Consider the following 18,248-nt stretch of genomic DNA (forward strand, 5'->3'; position numbering starts at 1 on the left):
CTCTATGGAGCCGGTTTACACATCTCCGCAGTGACTCCGGAGCCAATTGTACAGGATCTACACCAGGTATCTACACCAAAATCCGGATCCGTCTGTTCCAGAGTCTCAGAACCTGCTGGTCCGAGGAGCAGTAACTTAGGGGGGATTCAAGGTGTCTGAGTGTGCTCTCGGCTTGGAGAGGCACCACAGCTCATGGAAGTGACCAGGGGAGGACTCTTTAGAGGAGGGCCGAAAAGTGGCATCCTGCGAAGTGCTTGGTTACTGAGTTGGGAAGGACATTGACGAATTCATGTTTTGCCAGTACCATTGAGGAGACAGAGGACGTTCCAGGTACTGAGGAAAAAGGTTCCTGTTCACCCTTAGTTACAACTTGTACACTTTCATAGAATTGCTTCAAGTTTTGAGTCAATGTGCTGACTGCCATGATCTCTGGCTAGAAATCAGTTCAGCCTTGAAGTACCCAGCTGCGAGTGGCTACTCTCTGGGTGGAATTAGAAACTTGCTAGACCTGCAGTTCAAGGTGCCTGAGTTCTTCTTCCTCTGCTCCCATGAGAGACTGTGTTACTGGATGTTGCCACTGCAAAATAAAACCTTTCATATACACATATATCTATCTATATTAATATGTAAACAAAAATTAGGATTGGGACAAAATATGTCTGATCTTCAACCTAATTCATTAATTCACTTATACTAATAACTATGAATAACTTGGTTTCGCATCTATGATTTGATATGTTTCTTCTTTTTTGCAGGGGAAATTAAGTCAAGAATCAAACTATCAGGTACATTTTACATATTTTAATATGAATCCGTATGCTATTATTTGTACTGCAGTGGGTTTGTAGTTGCTATCACAGTGCATGTAGAATTCTTGGGGCCCTTGATGTACTACTGCTGTCAAGAAAGGGCCATAATATATGGTTGGATTTGTGGACCCTTTGTACAGTCTGTGCACTGGATAGTGGTATGCTCAGAAAGAGCACAACTGCACAGACTACAGGTGACTTGCTCCAGGACTCACAGGAATACATACAGTCTGAATATCAGGCAGTTCAGTAGAAACTGGCTGACATTTGGACCGTGTGTACAGCAGTCGGTCTGAGTGGGTATGACTGAAAAAAGTCTGCTGGTTGGCAGTGGCTGAGGGTGCTGACTGGTGTGTTCTGATGGGGGTCCATCCCCCTGTCAAAACACAATAGCTCAGTGGAGGAGATCTCTGTACTAACATTGAATTGTTGGTACAGGAAATCCTCCCAAGCTCTTCAGTTTTTTCTCGTTCAGCCCACTGTGTTGAACAAATAAACTGATAGCGTGTACCCGGCTTAACGGGCAAGCAGGACACTAAAGCACTTACTGCACACAGGGCTCACAGAGAGCCAAGAGTGTGGGATGTAGCAGTAGTGGGATAGAAGCTGAGTTTATACATAGAAGAGCACAGGAGTCTAAGAGAATGGAGGTGCACAGGATAGAGTTAAGGTACCTAATGAGTCTGGGACAGGAAGGATAACTGTTGGTACTGATGGGGAAGAACCTGCTTGCACACACAACAAAGGTGAGGGCCCTTGGAAGAGCCAAGGCACAGAGTCTAAGAAACCACCTGGTCTTCTCCAAAGCTCCCGAAGGTGGAGATGGGTTGCACTGCAGGTGATCCCCAGGTTGCGGTTCTTGAACCCACCTGAGCTACTGGTAACTTAGGCCGGCGATAGACGGAGCAGATTTGTTTCCTGCAACAAAGAAATTTGCTTAATTTCCCCCAGCAACACAGGTAGTGTTGGCAGAGGAATCCTTCCCACTGAGCCACTGTCTTCTCCTGGCGAGGGAGTGGGGAAAGCCGCCCCTCCTGGAGAAAACAGATTATGGCTTAAGGCAATAACAGCCGCTAGCGATAACTGAATGTAAAATTCAATTCAATGTAAAATCCAGCAGGCTGGTTGTACCCAAGTTGATCAATCAACTTGTTTACATTTACCCTGCCATGGCCGGCTTTAGGGCTGATAAGCAGATAAGAATCTCTTGCAGCACTGAGAGTACAGAACAGTAGGAAGTACAGCCCAAACTGGCAAGTGTGCTTGGAAACACACAGAGACTGGGAACAGGAGCACAGAGACACACAGGACAACTATAAAGCTTCATACACACAATTGGATTTTCCGAGGGGAAAATGTGATGACAGGCTTTTATGCTCCAACGGACAATTGATGGCCAAATTTCCGTAGCCAAATGTTGGATAACATGTTTTAAAATTTTCTTTTTTTTTCTTTTTTTTCTTTTTTTTTGGGTAAGTTACCACAACACCATTATCCTGTAGTTTTTAAGATCAAAGATACAACTATGTTGGTGTCCCTTGTTAATTTTACATTGCATTTTTTTAAATGTAACTGCCTACTCCCAAACTGTCATTTGAAGTAAAACACATAGCCAAGTAGTATTCTCCACATTTTTTTTATTATGCATTAAAAAAATAAAAATAAAATTACACATGCTATCTGCCAATAGACCTTAACCAAAAAATGCATTCTGTGCATCTAAAAATATAGAAAATATACCAAATCAAATCATTATCATTCAACCAAAAAATAAAATAAAAGCCCTGCTTCTTAATATAGGGGTTCAGCAATGCCAAGAGTTGGTGAAAGCAGGGGTCCGTCATCCGGAGATAATTCCAAAAATCATCTGGATTATTCTCCTGGAGCTCCCGCAGCAAAGGCGTATGACATAATTGGTCACGATCAATAAATCAACCAATTTTTGGTCCAAGAAATCCTCCTCCTCCTGGACTGGACTTGGGTCAAAGCATTAACTCCAAGGACAATAATAAATAACATGTTATCTCCTTCGATTCCACAACATTGCTGGTTGACGAATGGCCGTTCATAAACAAACTGAATAGCGTGAAATGAAAAGTGCGAATCAACACTCACCAAAATTATCAGAAGGAGCCCAAAGGGTTGCACTAAAGAGCTGAAAAATAACATAGTACGTCACTAAGTTCGTAATTGTTGGCCAACAATTGTGCGGCCGTGTGTATGCAAGACAAGTTTGGGCCAATGCTCTTCGGACAAAAGTCTAAGATTTTGTTGGCCAACAATCCAATTGTGTGTACGAGTCTTTAATGAAAGCAAGGAGACTTAACAGGAATCTCTAGAAGCAGGTAGTGGTGTGCATGTACACCAAGCAGGAAACTTCTAGAAAAACTAAAGCAGACAGTAGACACAGGTGGTGCTAATGAAGGACAGGCTGAAACGCACAAGAGATCACAGAGGTGCAGGAATGCTGAGAGCTGTCAAAGTTACACTAGGAAAACAGTCAATGCGGACAGGCTGGAAGACACTGAGGGTACAGAGAGAACACTGGGAGACACTTACAGACAATAGAAACAAGGAAAATACGGCTATAAGATTGCTAGGAATATCAGGATCACTAGAAGTCTTCAAAATCTAAAACACTAGGGGTATAGGGTCACCTGGAATCTTCTCAGTATAGCAAGGATACAAGTAGGTGACCATGGCAACCCTAGATACAAAGAAATCTTGAGATCACAATTAATATTCTCAGGAAGCTAGGGACACTATTAAACTTCTTCACTGGGAAACACAAAGGACACAAGAAATCGACTCTGCAAGAAAACACTGGGGTAGACTAGGAAACTTCTTGGGACTTGCCACTAAAAACATTAGCTGTCACTCAGGCAAAGCCTACAGCAATGAACCAAGCTTAAATATGGAGGGAGAAAGCCTGGCTGGGTGTGTAGCTAATTTAATTAACAGGTGGTTAACCAGTCTTGAACACGATAACAGGTTGTAGCAGAACCTTGCAAGTTAACCACTTCCAGTCTGGATCAGTCTCGACATTCCTCTCCTTATGTACCGTCGCTTTGCCCTGTGGCCACTAGGGGCACGCCCTCTACTCACCTCCGGACCCGATGCGAGTGCTCGGTGGTCGCTGGTGACACACGAGAACCAGGATCTGTGTGTATAAACAAACAGTTTCCGGTTCTCTCAGGGGAGTATGAACAGCGATCTGTCATCTCCCTTAGACAGTCCCCTCCCCCTTCAGTTAGAACACATAGAAGGAACACAATTAACCCCTTGATCGCCCCCTAGTGTTAACCCCTTCCCTGCCAGTGACATTTTTACAGTAATCAGTGCATTTTTATAGCACTGATCACTGTATAAATGCCAATGGTCCAAAAAATGTGTCAAAAGTGTCCGATTTGTCCGCCATAATGTCGCAATCCCGATAAAATATTGCAGATCGCCAGTCATTACTAGTAAAAAAAAAAAAAATTATAATAAAAATGCCATAAACCTATCCCCTATTTTGTAGATGCTATAACTTTTGTGCAAACTAATCAATATACACTTATTGCAATTTGTTTTACCAAAAATATGTAGAAGAATACATATCAGCCTAAGCGTCGCACGTCCACGCAACTGTCAGTTAAAGCAACGTAGTGCCAAATTGCAAAAAGTGCTTTGGTCAGGAAGGGGGTAAACTCTTCTGGGGCTGAAGTGGTTAAAAGCCCTTACACATTACCAGTTTAGAGTTAAACAGGAGCTTTAAATTATATTTTACTTATGCTTAAAGCCTCGGTCCTATAATTGTATTCCAGCCAATCTGACTTTGTTTCTTTCCACAAATAGGAACTAACACACAAAGACAAATCCATATACAGTACCATGGAGTCTGCTTCTGAAAAACACTGAAGGTAACAACACATTTATGTACAGTATATCTTTTAATCTGTCTGCCTAGTTATTACATATCAACCACTAACTCCCATGACCATTTTCCACCTTTACATCCCTAACATTTTGTACATAAATGCCTAATTTTTTTTATTAAAACGCACCTAAAACCTCATAAAGGTTATACATTTTTTGAAACCAGACCCTGTAGAATAAAATGGTGGTGGATGCAATTTTTTTTAGATCATACAAAATTTACACTACCGTTTATCAAATCTATGTTTTCAGTAAAAACACACTCGAATAAATTTCAGTACACACAAACAAAATATAATCCCCAATTACTTGATAAAATATAAAAGATGAGGTCACATCGAACAAATAGATGGCAAATATGCCATTACTAAAATCTGTTTGCCCCAGAAGGTAGCAAAAACCTGTGGTACTCAAAATTGTCCATAGGCAATACTTTAATCACTATAACCCTATATAAGATGTACCCATACACCCTCAGGTTGGAGTGGTTATAGCAGATGCAGCGATGATCCTGGTACCAAAATTTGTGTTTTTACTATAGAATTGATCCGATTGGCTCTTCAATCACTTCTACAGGGTGCAGAAGGGGAGCTGCCCTGCCCCGCTGCTGCCTGCTTCCTTTACCAGGCTTTTCTGTGTAACCCTTGAGTGGTACACTTGTGAAGTGAGAGGGGAGGAAGGTACATCTGTACCCACCACACCTCTGATTTAAGAAACCAAAAGCAATAAGAATGGTCTGGTTTTGGTTTGTTGTTTACAAGCTGTTATTAGCTTGTAAAGCATTTGGTCAAACTGATCTCAAGGGTCAAGTGGTTAAAGGCCTTTATAGGCCATAACTTTAGATTTAAAAATAATTGGTGACCTTAGAAAAACAGTTATCATTCTGGTGTGCAAGATGATACCTAATGTGTGGCACAATTGTTATTTTCATAACTGACGCATGAGTTTGTATTCATATGTGTGTGTGCATGGGGGCAGGGGACCTAAAAAAAAAAAACTATTTTTATTCTTTCAACACAATGTAAAAAACACAATTGGGTTGATTTGTGAAAGGAGTAGAGCATGTTTATTCTGCAAACTCAATTTTCACTTAGCTTACCGAATGAGGTAAATCTTTGGTGACTTCAATCATATCTCATCATGTGCAAAAATGTTTTCGTTTTTTTTCCTTACTCATTAATGTTTTTTTGTTGTTTTTGATTTTAACTGAATTTTCGCTTAGGGTTGTTTCATTCACAAGGCTAAGTATAAATTACTTTTGCAAAGTGAACATGCTCTACTCCTTTAGTAAATCAGCCTCACAATTTTGCAATGCTAGCAGGAATGCAAGCCCAGCAGATAATTGATTCAGTACCTAGGCTTGTGCTGGACTGCAGTTGTCATTGGCAGTTGCGTATTATAGTATTAACCCTGATGGGACCTGGCAAAGCCTTGGAGACCTGGTGCCATTTTGTGTTAGGATAACACATGTAATTTTACCACTTTTTTTCCCTTTATTTCTCTTACCTTTCTGGATTGTATATCGGTTGTGTGTGTTAAGCATTTCCATGATATAATGCCCTTCATTAGTGTATTTCCAATATTTTTAATTTTTTTACATATTATTTGTCTTTAGGTTTCCCTCCAGCATTTCTGGAATGTAGCTCACTCACACAATACCCCACTCATCGTAACGGCATCCTTTCCATCGTGAAATTCTCCCTGCATCAGCCTTTTCTCTGCCTGCAAAATATCTACTAGTTCACTGCAAACCAGACCTGTCCATATTCACTCTTCTTCAAATATATAAAGTGTAATTTATTTCCTCCATAGAAAATGGAGCAGCCAGTATTTTTGTTGCACTGCTAGTACTAACCTTGGGCTGGATTCAAACACCTTCAAAAACATGGTGACCCTGTAAAGAAACCTATGGCAGTGTATGTCCTCCCAGAGACTCCAAACCCAAAGGGCTCATCCAACCTGTTTGCTGCAATAGCAATGGCTACAACTAAGCCCGTGGGGTGGTGAAATGCATCAGTTGGCATGGCATGGGAGAAGACTAGCTGAAGCTGATCCTGTACAGCAGTGGTCATCAACCCTGTCTTTAGGGCCCACTAACGGGCCAGGTTTTATGTATTACCTTGGGGAGATACAGATTAGAATACTGCAATCACTGAGCAGCAAATTATATCACCTGTGATGTATTTCAGTTATCTTGCAAACTTGGCCTGTTAGTGGGCTCTGAGGACAGAGTTGATGACCACTGCTGTACAGTTTAGTATCAAGCTTATTTGTAGTGTGCAGCTCCAGTTTTTTCATTTCATTCAAAACATGTAGGTTGCCCTGACCTTGCAAGCCTCCTGACATCTCTGACACCCTGGGTTCAGACTAGGGATGGCCGAACGGATCACCCGGTGGTCGTTTCGCGGTGAATTTTGGCTGTTCGCCGCCCACCCGATCGGCGGACTATTGCCGCCGTTCGCCCGGCGGACTTCTGTGTTTACTGTGTAAAAGAACTTTGACCTATGATGACACATCCATCATGGGGTACAGGACAGCCAATTGAGACATTACAGCACATGGACACTTGGACATTCCCCCTAACTTATAAATAGACCCGATCCGGCAGCCATTTTACATTCTTTCTTCTGTCACTATAGGGAGAGGTTGCTGTGTGGAGCAGGGAGAGACTTCTGTGACCCAAATCGCTATTTATTAGGTCCACAAAAGTTCTTTTAAGGACTGGTATCATGGTATAGGTGTTAGGTGTAGTTCAGGATATAGGTTTGAGGCAGTGCTGTGCTAGTGATTGTTGCAGCAGCCTGAGTGTCTTTTGTCAGTGTAGAGAAAGGGACAGGACGCTGTGTGCTGCAGGGACAGTCAGTGTAATCATTAGCTGTTACTATTAGGTCCACAAAAGTGCAATTCAAGTTATTGTTCCAGCAGCCTCTGTTTTGTCAGTTTATATAGGGACAGGCAGGAAGCTGTGTGTGAGGCAGTGAGGGACAGTCAGTTTAATCAGTAGCTGTTACTATTGGGTCCACAAAGGTTCTTTTCAGGACTGGTATGGTAATAGGCTTGTACACGTATAATATTCTTTCTTCCAAATATAGAAAGAATATTATACTTGACTGCTGCCCTTCTGCTGCAGTCTGCTAATCATTCACAATCTACTTGTTCCACAAAGGTCCTTATAAGGACTGGTAAGGTCTAGGGTGCTACAGTACATAGGGTTGAGTGAGGTATAGTCTGCTATTCCTTAAGGACTGGTATAGGTCCACAATACATAGGGTTTAGGTGCACTACTGCTGACCGCTGCCCTATACTGCAGCAGTCCTTCATCAGTATAGGGACTGATGTACAGTCTGCTAATCATTCGCAACCTACTTGTTCCACAAAGGTCCTTATAAGGACTGGTAAGGTCTAGGGTGCTAGAGTACATAGGGTTGAGTGAGGTACAGTCTGCTATTCCTTAAGGACTGGTATAGGTCCACAATACATAGGGTTGAGGTGCACTACTGCTGACCGCTGCCCTATACTGCAGCAGTCCTTCATCAGTATAGGGACTGACGTACAGTCTGCTAATCATTCACAACCTACTTGTTCCACAAATGTTCTTATAAGGACTGGTAAGGTCTAGGGTGCTACAGTACATAGGGTTGAGTGAGGTACAGTCTGCTATTCCATAAGGACTGGTATAGGTCCACAATACATAGGGTGGAGGTGCACTACTGCTGACCGCTGCCCTATATTGCAGCAGTCCTTCATCAGTATAGGGACTTAGTTTTGTCACAGGGTCATTTAAAAAATGACAGGCAGAGGAAGAGGCAGGCCCTTCCCGCAGGGGTGGTAGGGGTAGGGCAGGAGCAACAGGCTTGAGCCAAAGTGGGAAGTTGCAGAAGGTGAGTTCAATTCATTTAAAGGACGCACCAGACTTGGTTGAGTGGCTCACTCAGCCTTACTCTTCTGCACCCTCCTCATCCTCTCGATCTGCACCATCTTCTTCACTCTCTGCTATGTGCACCCCCAAAGACACTACCACCAACAACACCACCACCACCACTACCACATACCTTTCGCTTGAGTCACAGGAATTATTTTCCGATCCATATCAAGACATTTCTGATGCGCAGCCACTCTTGGTATTGGATCAGGAAGAGGAGGTAGCAACAACCGCTACTCAGCAGTCTGATGACAGTACCCAGATCAGCCCAAGGAGGAGGTTGGTCCCCGGTGTTGCTGCCTACTCCGAGATCTCTACTTATAGCGGTGGGGAAGGTGACGTCGATAATGACGTGTCTAGTGATGTCATGTGGGTGCCCACAAGAGAGGAAGAGGAGGGAAGTTCAGAGGGAGATATGGACCAGCAGATAGGGAGGAGAAGCAGGAATAACTTACATTGCACTTGAGGGACAAAGCAGACTGCAAATGTATCAGGAGCGAGTCATCGACCATGTACGGTCACATCTGGCGCTCCCAGGACAACGGCACATGGCTCCGCAGTGTGGGCTTTTTATAACGTGTCTGCTGCTGACAATAGCGTTGCCACCTGCAATCTTTGCAGTCAACGCATTAGTCGCGGTAAGCCCAACACTCACCTAGGGACGACCACCTTAAGAAGGCACATGAGCAGCCATCACCGAGCCCAGTGGGAGCAACAGAACACACAAAGCCACACTCCAGGCTCTCACCGTCCAGCCTCGTCTTCTACTTCTCCTTCTCCTTCTCTCCTCACAATTGTCCTCCATTCCACCTTCCATCACGCCAAGCTCATGTTTTTCTGCAAAAAGGCAGGCTTCCATGGGCCTAATGTTCGAGCGTAAAAAAATGATGACGCCGGATAACCCTCTTGCCCAACGGTTGATGGCTGGCTTGTCAGAACTGATAGCCCGCCAACTACTGCCATATAAACTGATGGACTCGGAGGCCTTTCGCAAATTTGTGGCCATTGGAACACCACAATGGAAGGTCCCAGGAAGGAAGTATTTCTCAGAGAAGGGCATCCCAGAGCTATATGGCCATGTTCAGCGGCAAGTGAATGTATCTCTGGCACACAGTGTCGGTGCCAAGATACATCTGACCACAGACACGTGGTCTAGCAAACACGGGCAGGGAAGGTATATCACTTTTACTGCCCACTGGGTGAACCTTCTGACGGCCGTCAAGCATGTAACCCGTGGCACCCGTGTAGATTTGGTTTTACCGCCACGGATTGCATGCAGGCCTGGCTCTTCTTCTCCTCCTCCTCCTCCTACTCCATCCTCCTCCCTCTCCTCCTCATCTGACTCCTCTTTTTCCGCTGCTAGCGTCTCTTCCGCTGCGCCGCCCAAGCTCCCCAGAACCTATTCGACATGCCAGGTGAGACGTTGTCATGCCGTGCTGCGTCTGTTGTGCCTGGAAGCCAAGAGCCACACTGGCCCGGCACTCCTTTCAGCTTTGCGTTCACAGGCAGATCAGTGGCTAACACCGCTCAATTTGACAGTTGGTAAAGTGGTGTGTGACAACGGTGCCAATCTGCTTAGCGCATTGAAACAGGGAAAAATGATGCACGTGCCATGCATGGCACACGTCTTAAACTTGGTCGTGCAGCGATTCCTTGTCAAATACTTGCGGCAGGCAAGGAAAATCTCGGCCCATTTCAGAAGATCTTACACGGCCATGGCTCGCCTTGCTGACATCCAGCGGCAACACAATCTGCTGGTCAGACGTCTTATTTGCGATTGCCCGACGTGATGGAACTCAACCTTCTATATGCTTGATAGGCTGCTCCAGCAGAAACGTGCAGTTAACGTCTACCTGTATGAACTCTGCGGCAGAACAGGTTCTGGGGAGCTGGGTTTTTTTTCACCGTGCCAGTGGCTGCTCATGCGCGACGCATGCAGACTTCTGCGGCCATTTGAGGAGATCACCAAACTGGTCAGTCGCAGCCATGGCGCCATCAGTGACATGGTACCTTATGCCTTCTTTATGGAGCGTGCATTGCGTCGTGTCATTGATCAAGCTGTGGAGGAGCAGGAGCGGGAAGATGAGGAGGTCGCAATGCTGGATGAATTCCCAGGGGGGGCTACTCTATCTGAGACAAGTCAACAACAGGAGTCTGAAGAGGAGTCAGAGGAGGATGGTGCCGGGGCGGATGAGGAGGAGCAAGAAGAGCATGCTTTAAACCTTTCTGGGATCCCTGTTGTTGTGCGTCCGTCACAGAGGGCTGTCAGAATGGAGCACTTCCAGGCCTTGCTTCGAGAAATGCTGCATTCTGCTTTTGCGTGCGCTGGCAGAGGAGCAATTCCCACTCCCAGAGAAGGAGTTGCGGGTACCAATCCAACAGCGCCTGCAAGAAGAGGCCGGTTTGAAGATGTGTTGGTGACTTCGGATATGAGGTCATTCGACAGGTGTCATCCGGATCCAGCATCAGGGAACGCCTAGATCGCCAGGTGTCCGACTACATCGGGTTAACGGCCGATGTGGACGCTCTGAGGAGTGATGAAGCCCTGGACTACTGGGTGGGCAGGCTTGACCTCTGGCCAGAGCTTGCCCAATTTGCAATCAAACTGTTGGCTTGCCCCTCGTCCAGTGTCCTGTCCGAAAGGACGTTCAGCGCAGCAGGGGGGATCGTGACCGATAAGCGTACTCGCCTAGCTCACGACAGTGTTAACTACCTCACATTTCTAAAAATGAATGAGGCATAGATCTCGGAGGAATTCAACACATGTGACCAGTAGACCATGTATATGTCTATAAACAATTTTTTTAATCGAGCACACAGACCTTCTTTCTTCATTTGGCTCACTTCCTTGTCCAAAAAAGCACACCGTACTATATGCCCTAACCCTCTTCTTTGAAGAGGTTGAGCGGTGTCATATTTCTACTGGGGCTGCTTATTATGAGGGGCTCCCACCATCCCTGTGCTGTGCTGACTTCCTCCTGGGGCTGTACCTCTGCTGTGCATATTATGAGGGGCTCCCACCATCCCTGTGCTATGCTCATTATGAGGGGCTCCCACCATCCCTGTGCTATGCTCATTATGAGGGGCTCCCACCATCCCTGTGCTATGCTGACTTCCTCCTGGGGCTGCTTACGGTGCAGGTGTCAATGCTGTATATCACGGTGCTGGTGTCAGTGCTGTATATCATGGTGCTGGTGTGAGTGCTTTATGTCACGCTGCTGATGTCAGTGCTCTCTATCATGGTGCTGCTGTCAGTGCTGTATGCCACGGTGCTGGTGTTAGTGCTTTATGTCACGCTGCTGATGTCAGTGCTCTCTATCACGGTGCTGTTGTCAGATCACTCTATCACGGTGCAGGTGTCATTGCTATATGTCACGCTGCTGATGTCAGTGCTCTCTATCACGGTGCTGCTGTCAGTGCTGTATATCACGGTGCTGGTGTTAGTGCTTTATGTCACGCTGCTTATGTCAGTGCTCTCTATCACGGTGCTGGTGTCAGATCACTCTATCACGGTGCAGGTGTCATTGCTGTATGTGACGCTGCTGATTTCAGTGCTCTCTATCACGGTGCTGCTGTCAGTGCTGTATGTCGCGGTGCTGGTGTTAGTGCTTTATGTCACGCTGCTGATGTCAGTGCTCTGTATCACGGTGCTGTTGTCAGATCACTCTATCACGGTGCAGGTGTCATTGCTGTATGTCTCGCTGCTGATGTCAGTGCTCTCTATCATGGTGCTGCTGTCAGTGCTGTATGTCACGGTGCTGGTGTTAGTGCTTTATGTCAAGCTGCTGATGTCAGTGCTCTCTATCACGGTGCTGTTGTCAGACCACTCTATCACGGTGCAGGTGTCATTGCTGTATGTCACGCTGCTAATGTCAGTGCTCTCTATCACGGTGCTGCTGTCAGTGCTGTATATCACGGTGCTGGTGTTAGTGCTTTATGTCACGCTGCTGATGTCAGTGCTCTCTATCACGGTGCTGGTGTCAGCTGACTCTATCACGGTGCAGGTGTCATTGCTGTATGTCACGCTGCTGGTGATCATCTCCTTCACCCTCTTCTTTGCCTACCCTGACCTTCCCTCTCCTCCATTGCCTTCATGCGCTCCACAGTCCTGAATTGTCACAACAATTTCACATATAAAAAAAGAATGCATGTAGTTGTCGATCCCAGATTCACCTCATACATGTGTTATGACATTGGCCATGTGGTGGGACTATGTTTGCACAGCTATTAATTATTTTGTGGCTGCAAATTTGACCTGTAGGTTTGCAAAGTTCGCCTCCCATTGAAGTCAATGGGGCCCGCCGCGAACGTTACGGTTCGCAAACTATCGGCCGCGTTCGCGGTCCGCGTTCGCGGTCCGCGTTCACGAAACGTCCCATCGGAAGTTCGTCCATCACTAGTTCAGACTTATATCAAAGTGATAATGCAATTACACAGACACCAGACTGTAGCAAAGTAAACAAGTATTTTACTTAAAGGGGTTGTAAAGGTAATTTATAAAAAAAATAAAAATAAAAACAATGTCAATACTTACCCACTCTGTGCAGTGGAATCATGAAACCTCATCTTTTCAGGTCCCCCCACTGGCGCTCTTACGGGAAGCCGCTTCTCATGGGGGCACTCATGCATGCTCGCACCCAAGTCCCTCTGCTGTATCCATCCTTACGGTGCAGGTGTCAATGCTGTATATCACGGTGCTGGTGTCAGTGCTGTATATCATGGTGCTGGTGTGAGTGCTTTATGTCACGCTGCTGATGTCAGTGCTCTCTATCATGGTGCTGCTGTCAGTGCTGTATGCCACGGTGCTGGTGTTAGTGCTTTATGTCACGCTGCTGATGTCAGTGCTCTCTATCACGATGCTGTTGTCAGATCACTCTATCACGGTGCAGGTGTCATTGCTATATGCCACGCTGCTGATGTCAGTGCTCTCTATCACAGTGCTGCTGTCAGTGCTGTATATCACGGTGCTGGTGTTAGTGCTTTATGTCACGCTGCTGATGTCAGTGCTCTCTATCACGGTGCTGTTGTCAGATCACTCTATCACGGTGCAGGTGTCATTGCTGTATGTGACGCTGCTGATTTCAGTGCTCTCTATCACGGTGCTGCTGTCAGTGCTGTATGTCGCGGTGCTGGTGTTAGTGCTTTATGTCACGCTGCTGATGTCAGTGCTCTCTATCACGATGCTGTTGTCAGATCACTCTATCACGGTGCAGGTGTCATTGCTATATGCCACGCTGCTGATGTCAGTGCTCTCTATCACAGTGCTGCTGTCAGTGCTGTATATCACGGTGCTGGTGTTAGTGCTTTATGTCACGCTGCTGATGTCAGTGCTCTCTATCACGGTGCTGTTGTCAGATCACTCTATCACGGTGCAGGTGTCATTGCTTTATGTCACGCTGCTGATGTCAGTGCTCTCTATTTCGGTGCTGCTGTCAGTGCTGTATATCACGGTGCTGGTGTTAGTGCTTTATGTCACGCTGCTTATGTCAGTGCTCTCTATCACGGTGCTGGTGTCAGATCACTCTATCACGGTGCAGGTGTCATTGCTGTATGTGACGCTGCTGATTTCAGTGCTCTCTATCACGGTGCTGCTGTCAGTGCTGTATGTCGCGGTGCTGGTGTTAGTGCTTTATGTCACGCTGCTGATGTCAGTGCTCTGTATCACGGTGCTGTTGTCAGATCACTCTATCACGGTGCAGGTGTCATTGCTGTATGTCTCGCTGCTGATGTCAGTGCTCTCTATCATGGTGCTGCTGTCAGTGCTGTATGTCACGGTGCTGGTGTTAGTGCTTTATGTCAAGCTGCTGATGTCAGTGCTCTCTATCACGGTGCTGGTGTCAGCTGACTCTATCACGGTGCAGGTGTCATTGCTGTATGTCACGCTGCTGGTGATCATCTCCTTCACCCTCTTCTTTGCCTACCCTGACCTTCCCTCTCCTCCATTGCCTTCATGCGCTCCACAGTCCTGAATTGTCACAACAATTTCACATATAAAAAAAGAATGCATGTAGTTGTCGATCCCAGATTCACCTCATACATGTGTTATGTCATTGGCCATGTGGTGGGACTATGTTTGCACAGCTATTAATTATTTTGTGGCTGCAAATTTGACCTGTAGGTTTGCAAAGTTCGCCTCCCATTGAAGCCAATGGGGCCCGCCGCGAACGTTACGGTTCGCAAACTATCGGCCGCGTTCGCAGGTCCGCGTTCACGAAACGTCCCATCGGAAGTTCGTCCATCACTAGTTCAGACTTATATCAAAGTGATAATGCAATTACACAGACACCAGACTGTAGCAAAGTAAACAAGTATTTTACTTAAAGGGGTTGTAAAGGTAATTTATAAAAAAAATAAAAATAAAAACAATGTCAATACTTACCCACTCTGTGCAATGGAATCATGAAACCTCATCTTTTCAGGTCCCCCCACTGGCGCTCTTACGGGAAGCCGCTTCTCATGGGGGCACTCATGCATGCTCGCACCCAAGTCCCTCTGCTGTATCCATTGACACACACAGAGGGACTCAGCGTGCTCCCCCCCGCTCCATCGTCACTGACTGTGATTGACAGCACTGGAAGCCACTGGCTCTCCATGTCCCAGCAAAGTCAGCGAGACCCATAAACAGTGGCTTCACTAGGGGGTGGCTATTTCCCCTGTATCTGGGGCCCATAGCCCCAAGTCTCTTACTGGGTGCAGCGGTGCCATCAGAGGCTGCTGCAGCCAGCACTGATTTACTCACAGATGGGCGCCGTACAGATAACTAACATCATGGCCCGTTTTGGTTTGTGGTTTGGGGGTGTTTTGTCTTGAGGGGGGTCTGTACTGATGGGGGGTGGTTTGTCTTGAGGGGGGTCTGTACTGATGGGGGGTGGTTTTAATGCAAGGAATTCATTAAGGTAACAAATGTTTAGACTTTACAACCCCTTTAAGGTTCTTGAAGCAGATAAGAATACGCCCTTGTACACACGGTCGGACATTCCGACAACCAAATCCATCGGATTTTGTCTGACGGATTTTGTCCGAAACTGTTGCATACACACAGTCGGATAAAGTTGTCAGAAAATCCGATCGTACTTAACGTGTTGACGTTATTTCATTAGGACGGGACTACGTTCAGGCTAGTAGCCAATAGCTTTGGTCTAGGAATTTGATCTGAGCATGCGTGGCACTTTGTCCGATCAAAATTCTCTACACATGATCGGGCAAAGTCTGATCGGATCATATTGTCGGAAAATTTTATAGCCCAGCTGGAAAACTTGGTCCGTCGGATACTCAGACGGAAACAGTCCGATGGAGCCCACACACTGTCGGATTATCCGACAACATGGTCCTGTCGGACATTGTCCATCGGAATGTCTGACCGTGTGTACAAGGGCTAAGAATATCTTAGGCAGATATCTTTCAGTGTTAAACTATTACTCTTGGTAAATATGCAAATAAAATCACAATAAGTCAAACAGTAGTAACCAGTGTGACGAACGTGGGTGTCAGATCCCTGCCCTCCTCGCTAACTAGCGACGAAGGACCTGCCAACCTCACACCACGCTGTCACTTGTGTAACAATGCCACACTCAGCTGCACCCTGCACAACGATTTTCCAGCTTGCCGGACCACAATCTAGGTGCGGGCAGCCTGAAAGCGATTGTCACTGGGCTAATTACACAATTAACCCTTTAACTGCCACCCCCCCCCCATTTTAACCACTTCAGCCCCGGACCAATTGTCAGCCTAAGGACCAGAGGTCTTTTTACAATTTCGCACTGCACTTCTTTAACTGGTAATTGCGCGGTCATGCAATGTTGTACCCAAACGAAATTTGCTTCCTTTTCTTCACACAAATAGAGCTTTCTTTTGATGGTATTTGATTGCCTATGCGATTTTTATTTTTTGCGATATAAATGGAAAAAGACCGAAAATTTTGAGAAAAAAATATATTTTCTAATTTTTGTTATACGAAAAATCGAATAAACTCAATTTTAGTCATACATTTAGGGCAAAATTTATTCAGCCACATGTCTTTAGTAAAAAAAATGTCAATAAGCGTATATTTATTGGTTTGCGCAAAAGTTATATCGTCTACAAACTAGAGTACATTTTCTGGAATTTACACAGCTTTTAATTTATGACTGCCTATCTCATTTCTTGAGGTGCTAAAATGGCAGGGCAGTACAAACCCCCTCCAAATGACCCCATTTTGGAAAGTAGACACCCCAAGGAAATTGCTGAGGGGCATGTGGAGCCCATTGAATATTTTTTTTTTTTCTCCCAAGCAATTGAATAATGACACAAAAAAAAAAAGTTTACAAAAAGTTGTCACTAAATGATATATTGCTCACACATGCCATAGGTATATGTGGAATTGCACCCCAAAATATATTCTGCTGCTTCTCCTGTGTACGGGGATACCACATATGTGGAACTTTTTGGGAGTCTAGCCTCGTACGGCACCCCGAAAACCAATCACTGCCTTCAGGATTTCTAAGGGTGCAAATTTTTGATTTTCACTCCTCACTACCTATCACAGTTTCGAAGGCCATAAAATGCCAAAATAACACAAAACCCCCCCAAATGACCCCATTTTGGAAAGTAGACACCCCAAGCTATTTACTGAGAGGCATGTTGAGTCCATGAAATATTTTATATTTTGCCACAAGTTGCAGGAATATTACAATTTTTTTTTTTGCACAAAGTTGTCACTAAATGATATATTGCTCACACATGCTATGGGCATAAGTGAAATTACACCCCAAAATAAATTCTGCTGCTTCTCCCGAGTACGGGGATACCACATGTGGGGGACTTTTTGGGAGCCTAGCCACATACAGGACCCTGAAAACCAAGCACTGCCTTCAGGATTTAAATATAAAACGCTACCAAAAAAAACTGTTAGCGATCGCAGGGATCAGGCCTGACTCTGCGAATGCTGCAGTTATGTGTGTTTAGTGTTTTGTAAGTGACAGTGATTGATCGATACTGCACTTGGGTGGGCTGGGCGGAGGGGCAAAACGCAGGTGCCAACAAGTATCTCGGCTGATCCCGCTAACAATGCGTTTTTTTGGAACCCTAAACTGCTGGGGACGCTAGTATAGATCTGATCAGATCAGATATTGATCTGTTCAGATTCTATACCACTACGGGAGGTTTATGCTTTGCGCATGGGTGTTAGCGGTACTGGCACTAACCTAGCGCTGCCTGGGGTGCCGCAGACCCTGACCCTAAAACCTAATTGATATCACCCGTCGGGTGATCAGGGGGTTAAACCTTTATTGGGTAATAAATGCCCTGATGCTATAAAAAGCAAACTAACTAACCAGAGTCACCTGTAACACTTATACGGTGATCACTGGTGAAAGGGTTAACTAGGGGCAATCAGGGGGTTCAAATTTTTATTAGGTAGTATATGGGGTCCCTGGCGCTATATAAAAACCTGATGGGGAACCTAAATAACTAACTGGCTAACCAGAGTCACCCATAACACTTATACAGTGATTGCTGGTGAAAGGGTTAACTAGGGGCAATCAGGTGGTTAAAACCATTATTGGGTAGTATATGGGGGTACCTAGCGCTATAAAAACCTGGCGGTGAACCTAAAAAAATAA

At 45.5% G+C, this 18,248-nt stretch overlaps 2 protein-coding genes across 3 annotated transcripts in view; both read left to right on the forward strand.

Moving 5' to 3' along the window:
• Window positions 1–7,128, forward strand: part of LOC143933778 (cell adhesion molecule CEACAM8-like) — a 66,335-nt gene extending 59,207 nt beyond the window's left edge. The window contains exons 7-9 of one of the 2 annotated variants that reach the window (XM_077456798.1): window positions 756–785; window positions 4,647–4,711; window positions 6,343–7,128. In XM_077456798.1, the coding sequence (XP_077312924.1) occupies window positions 756–785; window positions 4,647–4,709 (93 nt within the window). In that variant the 3' untranslated portion in view covers window positions 4,710–4,711; window positions 6,343–7,128. The remainder of the gene's footprint in view (window positions 1–755; window positions 786–4,646; window positions 4,712–6,342) is intronic. The other variant, XM_077456799.1, reaches the window with a different exon arrangement.
• Window positions 1–18,248, forward strand: part of LOC143933779 (cell adhesion molecule CEACAM1-like) — a 538,186-nt gene that overhangs the window by 329,512 nt on the left and 190,426 nt on the right. The window lies entirely within an intron of this gene.

Source organism: Lithobates pipiens, unplaced genomic scaffold, assembly GCF_037356315.1.
Source record: "Lithobates pipiens isolate NorthernLeopardFrog02 unplaced genomic scaffold, aLitPip1_a1.2 Scaffold_27, whole genome shotgun sequence".
Taxonomy (NCBI): domain Eukaryota; kingdom Metazoa; phylum Chordata; class Amphibia; order Anura; family Ranidae; genus Lithobates; species Lithobates pipiens.